At 43.3% G+C, this 8,902-nt stretch overlaps 1 protein-coding gene across 1 annotated transcript in view; it reads left to right on the top strand.

The window, feature by feature from the left end:
- Window positions 1–2,312: 2,312 nt before the first annotated feature.
- Window positions 2,313–8,902, top strand: part of xylt1 (xylosyltransferase I) — an 87,946-nt gene continuing 81,356 nt past the window's right edge. Inside the window, exon 1 of the mRNA XM_080415570.1 lies at window positions 2,313–2,613. Coding sequence (XP_080271696.1) covers window positions 2,317–2,613 — 297 coding nt within the window. The 5' untranslated portion in view covers window positions 2,313–2,316. The remainder of the gene's footprint in view (window positions 2,614–8,902) is intronic.

Genomic DNA, 8,902 nt, shown 5'->3' with positions numbered 1-8,902 from the left:
GTAACAGATATAAAACATTGAATGTAATTCAGAGAATTATAGGAATGTTCTAATTGCCTTGTCGACTTCAAAACCACAAGGTCGGCTGCTCAGACTGTCTGAGAATATCAGACACTGACTGAGAATATCTGAATGACTTTTATCAAGCAGTTGTTTTGAGCTTTGCATAATTTGCTTTGTCTTGCTGTCAGTCAAGGCTTTACACAAGGTGAAAAACATAGAGTGGGGCACAAAATAATAACTCAATGCAACACATCCTTGTTTCCACAAGCACTATATAACTCTGGCCCCATTCAGGGGACTGACAAAACCTAGCCTGCTCCATTATCTAGCAATTTTCTTGTTTTCCTCACTTTTTTTTTTTGTCCATCAACCAACCAGCCATTAATTTGCTATAGTACTGTAGCTATTGTCTGTGTCGAGCCTACAGTCTTATATTCACCTCCTCAACAGTTGTTTGCTCTCAGTGACCTTGGCATCAACCTTGGATTGCCTTGTTGTTCCCATGTGGATCTTCGGAATGGATACACATGGGAACCACTCCAGTGAGGATCTCGGACTTCATGTGGCCAGTCTGTGACGTCGGTCATCTACAGTATGAGGTCTGTCAACTATGATGTATGACTCCAAACTTGGGCAAAGTTTCAGGACAATTAGAATTCCATAGACTTCCATTATACAAAAACTATAAAACATTTGTGGAAACAAAAATAGTGGATTTACTTCTGTGGCCTATACTGGAAGTGTTCTCACTCACACACACACACACACACACACACACACACACACACACACACACACACACACACACACACACACACACACACACACACACACACACACACAACCATCTTATAGACAGAGCTATCCTCCTGCTGAGACACACTGTACAAATCTAAACACAAACGTCCTGTATATGTAGTTGTTCATTCGGGGTAAGGCGAGAATGTAATCAAAAAACAGTAGAGGATTGGGGGAATCCAGCTTCTCCATGTCTCGCAGGCCCTGCACCCCAGTCCATTGCATGCCACATAGGCTAGCTAGACCAAGCATTCAGCATCAAAATTCTGATCTGAATGTTATAGCTGTTATTCCTGCTTCCAATGACTATAATAACCGCCCAAGTCCCCTTCCAACATTCTTAATTTGAGAGCACAGCAATTCAACCAAAGCAGTGTTTACCGAATTATCCAAATTGGTTTCAAATTCCTATACTGTCAAATCTCGCCAAGCAAAAAACGTACAAAAGTTGAGAACAGCAAGGGTCCAGATACTTAACTATCCCCCAAATGTACGGAAGATAAACAATGGCCCCAACTGTGGATAATTATGTTGTCACTTCACAGCTAGATCCCAATTGCTCTGTCCATGGTGCTGATATTGTGTTCTGCCCTTTCCAACACGACAGTATAGGCAAGTCTGTTTGATGTAATAGGCTTGGCTATAACTAAATTTAACATTTTGAATGGAAATAGTGACGACTACAGCCCAGACTTAAGCTTTTATTTTATGTTATAAATAGCCGAAACGTGCGTCCGCGCGTAGCCTACTCATCGTTGTGTATAGCTAGTGCCCAGGTGCCCTATAGGCTACCTGTTAGAGCAGTGGTTCTCAACCAGTGGTCCGGGGACCACCACTGGTCCTTGATGGGGTTCCAGGTGGTCCCCAGCTAAATGATGTAGAGCTGGTAACCAAATTGACCCTTATTAGGTATATCTTTAACTCTTGAGAGCGTAAAATGAAACCAAATGGACCCGTGAGGGTCCATTTGGTTTCATTTTAGGCTCTCAAGAGATAAATGATTGTTAACTATCTGCATTACTTAATTTACAAGAAGTCTACACAATTAGAGAATGTAGAAGAATTGTAATTTTGATCCAACGTTTGCCTGTTGTCTATATGGAACCAACATCAATAGGCCTACAGCATGGAATTATGGTCAAAATCTTCCAAGTCTATCCAACGATAACAAAATATTATAAGTTTTGTCTAAATCTCATCAAACGGTGAATCCGTGGCTCAAATGCCCATTTATAAATAATGGACCTCGACATGCGAAGGCAGAAGGGTTGAAATCCACTGTGTTTGTTGGAGCATCTCGCTGAGCATCTCTTTTTGCCGTTTTCCACCACACGGTGGCCCTGTGCCTTTTCCTCTCGACGAGCTCCTCCTCGCCTCCTCCGAACCAAAGCGAGCCTCAGCCAGCCTGCCTCCTCCTCCTCCCTCCTCTATTCCATTCCTCGTCCTGGAGTCTGACTGAGCCACAGAGAGAGCCGACAGTCTGCTTCCACTCCGTCAATCCAGTGCGAAGAGAAGATGATGGTCGGGGGCTGGTGCGCTCGCAGGCTGGCCCGCCGCTCGCGGTCCGCCCTGATCGCGGCTCTCACGGTGTTGCTGGTGCAGACGCTGATAGTGTGGAACTTCAGCAGCCTCGACTCCGACGGCGAGGAGAGGGAAAACGCGGCGGGCTCGAACGCGCGAGAGAAGAGAGACCGGGTCGCGGCGGGCAACAAAGCCAGCAGCAGCAGCAGCGAGCATTTCAAACGCGGGGCTCAACAGCAGCACTATCCTCCTCCGCAAGGGAAAGGGACGGTTCGACACATACAGCAGCCGGTAAGACATGATCAACATCACTGATGTTTTTAGATGACTTTCTCACTGTACGACCCCCTAATAGTAGGGAGAGCTGTGTGGTGAAGATCAAGCCTGTGTAGAATACCCAAGGAGGTTAAACATCTAAAAAAAAAACATTCCTTGCGCTTTTGAAGAGATGCACGGACGGGCCCCAAAAATGAATGAATGACTCGTGTATCATGTATGATTGTTGTCACCTCGACAGTGTCTGTCTTGAGGGAGAAAAAGGATCAGATCTAGCCGTTCTAAAGCTAGACAGACAAAAAAAAATGCCCTCTCTTTCATTCGGGGATATGGGAAGCAGGGCATCGTTGGGAGACGCTCTCTGAGGAGGACAGGGGCCACGTTGTGCCGTTTGAATGAAAGCTTTCCATTGCACACCTCGCTTAAAATGCCATGGCTGGGTGTGAAACCCAAACTCAGTACAGTTGACTCCACAGCAAACCCTTTCATAAGGCTGTTGGCAGTGCGAGGTAGCTTTTCGGGGCAGTCCAGTAATTTGACCAGGCTCATTTGATCATTTACACTTAAGTCAGAACCCAACACCACTGTGTTCCTAAATGTCAATTGGAAATGCCTGACTGAATTTGTATACAGGCTGCATCCCCCTATAGAGATTATAACCTACAGTAGGTAGTTAATTAGGCTTTGAAAACAAACACCAGGTAGCCTGCAGTTACACCACATATGGCACCAATGACCACATTTAGTTCCAAACACAATGAAAAGCAAATAGGCCCAGGCAGCTAATATTCTAACTGCAAAACTGCCCCAATTGATCATAAGCACTCTATTGGGTGAACACTTGGCTGAAAAGCTTGATTCCACAAATAAAAGAGCATGTTGTAGCCTATACACATTTGAAGTTGAAACCTATTGGACATGTACAGTAGGCCTATGTGCCAAACAGTAGCCTGGCTACTGTCATAGGTATAGTTCTACAATAGAGACATGTGGTTTTAATTGAGAATGATTCAGTTGCTATACCATTATATAGGCCTACTATGCATATTGTAGTCTAACTAAGTGATCAAGAACATGTGTCCATGGAGTCTATGCAACATATTGTGCGTAATTTCCCACATTAGGTATAGGCTAGTTAACAAACTCCATGGTTATGCCACCATATGCTGTCAGTTAGCATTGTTTGTCTTTCCTACTGTGGTCTATGACAGTGGTTTTCAACCTTTTCAGGCCGTGACCCCCCCAAAATAATCATATTTGAACTGGGGACCCCCCCCCCCCCCCCACCCTGACAAGCACTTGGAATGTAGGAGTTGAGGCATTACATTTTGTTTGACTCGGTTCCACAGATAACACAGATAAATATTGTGAAAATAGCAGATCTACAAGCTCAGATGCTGCAAGGCATTGCGAGCTTGTAGATTGGCTATTTTCAAATGTTTTGCCTTTCTTATATCATTTGAGAATTTGGCCAAAGTTTGACCAGCTAGTTTGTTGATTACTTTTCATGCAGCGATGGTATTTTTCTTTGAGGTGTTAGAAAGGTATTAAAAGGCCTTAAATTGTCACTTCACTGTCATTTGGGGGCCCCCTCAAAATCATGTGGGGACCCCCCCTGGGCGTCCCGACCCACAGGTTGAGAACCACTGGTCTATGATGATAGGCTAGTAGTGACACTCTGACTCTGGGCGACTCCGCATACAGGATGAGCCGCTCACAGACGCACATTATCATCTGTCTCCTACGGTGATTTCAGCGTGACTCACTCCATCCATCTAGCGGGTGGAATCCTTCGTCCCGCTTGCACGCGGCTCCGGGGCATCATCGCAATGCAATGTGTGTGTGGAGGGAAAGTCGTTCCAAGGACAGGTCCAATCTGAAGTTTTCCACACCAGCTTGACTTGTGGCCTTCGTCTATATAGGTTAATTCGATTATTTAGAGTGAGGGAAATGTTTTTATTTTAATCACCATTCAGGCACACGTGCGAGGCCGTTTCGTTTGCGCAACCACAGCTCTCCATAATGAAGCAAAGAATCAATTAATGACTGCAGTGGACATAGCCTATAGTGATTTGTCCAGGCAGAAATCCTGTACTTTTAAAAACAGCGTGTCGGCTCCAGTCAGAGTCCTGCACGGGTCCAATTTTGAGAACCCGCGCCCGCCCCGCCCGTCAATACTCAGATCCGTAGACCGACCCGTCACCCGTGATAATTTCAAAATACGAACCAGACCCGCCCCGCCCGTCAAATAAACGACCCGTTGTCCGCCCGTTTACCCGTGTAAAATGTAAATCCTATTGAAAAGTGTGTTGAAAAAGATAGCAGCCTTCAACAACAGTGCTACATTCAGTGGTCAGGTTTGTACAGAAAGCAAGTGAAGACGGAGGAGCGAGCTTAAGCCACGCGCGAACGCGCATCTACGCAGCAAACATGTGTCGTTGTTTATGTCATCAGATACTTTTAATTTGAAGGTTTAACAGGATGTTCAATGTGTTTTTGTGAGTTAAGATAACTGTCCAGCATGCTCCATGCGGTTGTGCTGTTAAGTTATACAAGTTACGTTGTTTGGGCGGAAACAGTGCTCTCTGATTTTCACAATAAAATGATACCCGCCCGCGATTAGTTCAGTACCGCCCGTCCCCGTACCCGTGATCTTATAAAAGTAACATTTTCACCCGTTTTCATCCGTCAAACGCGGGTACCCGTCGGGTATCCGCGGGTACCCGGCCCGTTGCAGGACTCTGGCTCCAGTGACCTTTTTCCATCCCTGCCCTTAAGGCGCTTCTTCACATAATATGCCACTCTCTACCAGCCTGCATGCCTGCTGTCTGCCTGTCAGGCTGCCGACACGCTTCCTGCATTCCTGTAGCCCCTGGACCCTCACACTCAGCTAGCACCCCCTTAGCCACATAATTCCCTGCACTGGTTAATCTCTGGATTTTCATTCTCTTAGTGTGTGTGTGTGTGTGTGTGTGTGTGTGTGTGTGTGTGTGTGTGTGTGTGTGTGTGTGTGTGTGTGTGTGTGTGTGTGTGTGCGTGTGCGCGCGTGCGTGCATGCGTGAGAGAGAGAGAGAGAGAATGAGAGAATAATTCTGTTGGGACCTCACCTGCTCACTCTACCTAAATACTTGTGTCCTGTATAGGTGCCTATCGATGCTAGGTAATGTATATAGTAAGGAGGGTGGGGGCATCAGCATCAAAACTTGAATTAGTCAGAAGCTGCATGATGAAACATAACAATATTACATCAGAGAAGTTATATTAGATTGAACTATATTAGGCATGACCGTGGTTTTATCATCAAAGCAGCTATTAGTGAGTGTCTGTATTTGCTGAGGGGAAAAAGGTTCTGAAGAATTAAGAGGCCGGACTGGTTGTTGGCTTCCCAAGCGTAATTTCAAAGAGGGCGTTTAATCAAATCATTTTTCATTATTGTTTTTTTTTATTATTACATTTCATCTTATATCTTTCTTAGCTTTCTACAGAATGAGTGAATATCTTTGTCACTTTAATTAGTCCATCGCAGTTACAAACATATTTATGTTCTTGTTAATTAGTCTGTCATTTTCTGATTTATTGCTGACAATAATGTTGTGTTACTGGAAAAATATTATACATTACATAATAAGTGCTTATTACACTCACTAAATCTTCAGTGCTCATTTATCCATTTTAACTCAAGAGTTAAATTGACACTGAGGAATTTACAGTGTATGTTTGGCTATTAGATGGATATGGAATATGGTTAATACTTCACACAAATAAATATATCTACCTCCAGCAGCATAGAGAGCAAAGCAATGCAGAAAGCCTCACCTCAGGATTCAGTCTCTCCTCTCTACAGTTCTTAGTCATCAACATTCTTTCGGAACTTCAGCAGTAGTAACTCAGTGCTGACGGATATGACTTAAAGGTGATATTACATTATTTATTGGACAAACAGAGTTCACAGATGCACCTCCATATAATATATAAAATGTCGTTACTTACCAAAACTAGACTTCTGAATTATAGGCCTTCTGGACTGGTTAAAGTGGAAGCAACAAGAGAGATGGAGGGAGAGAGAGAGAGAGAGAGAGAGAGAGAGAGAGAGAGAGAGAGAGAGATGATTTTTGTGACATCACATCTTCCCATTCCACATGGTTGAAAGATACAAGCTTAGGTGCTTATTAAGGTTGGCTATAAGAATAATGTGGAAAATGGTTCACACAAAAACTAAAAACTACCTCCGGCAGCATTGAGAGCAAAGTAATGCAGATCACCACCACCTCAAACTCCTCTACAACATTTTCTTTCCATCTGCAGTAACAGTCATGGTGTCATGAATGTATGTATGTGTTCCCAGTGGTTATTCGTCATCTCAAATGTGTTGTTAAGTGTTTCCCAGCCTAATCAATGTAACATGCGGTGGAACACTACTGTATTCCTTCCTGGTTTCACAACAGATTTGCCCAGGTGACATGAAAAAAGCCAAGAAATTAATTTAAAATAACCCTCTTCCCATGTATTCACTATTTGTTGTTATAATGGAAACAACATGTGTTTGTACAGAATGTGCAGTTTGTATGAAGTGTTTCAAACAGACAGTTTTCTTTCTAAAGTATAGCATTCTTTGCCTTGTAGTGTTTAGTTTGCAGGCTGATTTCTGTTGTGATGATTTTGGGGTCTTGTTTCATGATGTTAAATGACAATGTTCCTTTAACCACTTAAACCGTCTAGTCTCAGTGTAACGGACCTGAGTTGCAACTATTTGGACTGCTTATTTCCATCTACACCAAATCTCTTCACCAAATTTAGCCGATCTGCTGGGGTTCAAGTGGTTAAGAGGAACTGATTTATTCCCTAGTGCGGGCAGGCCTTTAACAACTGGCTTTTAAATTGTAGTCATGTACCAGGGCTAATGTTCGATGCATCTGTTTTGCATTTAGGAGCTTTGCTGAAATCCATTGTTGCTGCCAGCCTATTCTCCTTCATAGCCTCTTCCTCCTTCACATCCTCCTCCACAATACCAACAACCACACTCTGATTCATACCACTGTTGTCTCTGATCACAGTGCTGAATCACGCACGCACGCACGCACGCACGCACGCACGCACGCACGCACGCACGCACGCACGCACGCACGCACGCACGCACGCACGCACGCACGCACGCACACACAAACAAAGGCAGCCACAAGTACTCAGCTCATGACAATCACAGTATGCTCCACGAGACAGAGGGAAAATGTATAGGGTTGAGTAATAGTGCCCTTGTGTGTAGGCATGGTAGAACATTTCTAGAAAGCATTATATTGTTATAATACCATCTCTAACTGTACTTCTGTGAAAATCACTGGCTCATATGGTATCTCTGTCACAGTCATTTTGCCCTCTCAGTACCAGCCTGTGCCAGTTTGTGCCAGTGCCATTTCTTTGCAATGCCAGTGATAGTTTTTGCATCACTGCAAAACCAATTTGACCACATTTTAGCTGTTGGCATAGGGAATTGGAAGGTGCAGAAAGAAACTTGTCTTATAGTGTGAGCTATTATGGTTTGAGCATATCTTTGAACATACATAATTACAGTGTAGGGGGGAACCAGAAACGGACAGTATGATTTAAAATTCCATATTTCCAAACCATGACATCACTAAAGGCTTATTCTGTCTGTATCCTAATGATGACGGAAAAGTGAGATATGATATCATTCATTATCCATTCATCTGTCCTTAAGGGTTAACCACTTTAAACCTGGTGTCGCAATTGTGGGCATGTCATTCTTCTAGGCATTTTCAAAAAGTGTAAAGAAAATACCAAACATTTTCAAGGATTTCTAAAAAGTTAAAGAAAATAGCTAAAATAGCAGCGTTGCGATGAATAAGGAACCATAGTGTCAATATTCTGGTCATATCATAATAGGAGAACATTTGCCAAAATAGGTACATTCAGCAAAGAATAGGCAAACATTTCGTACAACAATAATATTCTATTCTATTCTGGGCATGTCATAATAGGTGAACATTCAGTGAAAATAGGCAGCAAAAATAGCAGATCTACAAGCTCACAATGCATGGTGAGGTTGTAGATTGGCTATTTTCGCTATTTGATGTACAACAAATAGGGTTTAAGTGGTTAGCTTAATTTGCATAGAGGCAGGAACGTGGTCTGATAGACGCAAGTAAGTCTACTCTGCAGACTTGAAAGGGGTGGACTGAAAACTCAATATGCTTTGAAGTTCAAGTGTAATGTGTAAATGTGGCAGCATCTTTCTCCAAATCCACCAAAGGGAAAACTAGTATTTAATGCATACCGTGACATGTTA

This window comes from Gymnoscopelus braueri (assembly GCF_963280865.1).
Source record: "Gymnoscopelus braueri genome assembly, chromosome: 2".
NCBI classification, from domain to species: domain Eukaryota; kingdom Metazoa; phylum Chordata; class Actinopteri; order Myctophiformes; family Myctophidae; genus Gymnoscopelus; species Gymnoscopelus braueri.
The sequence above is the reverse complement of the archived record's forward strand: the minus strand, read 5'-3'. Positions and strand labels throughout refer to the sequence as shown.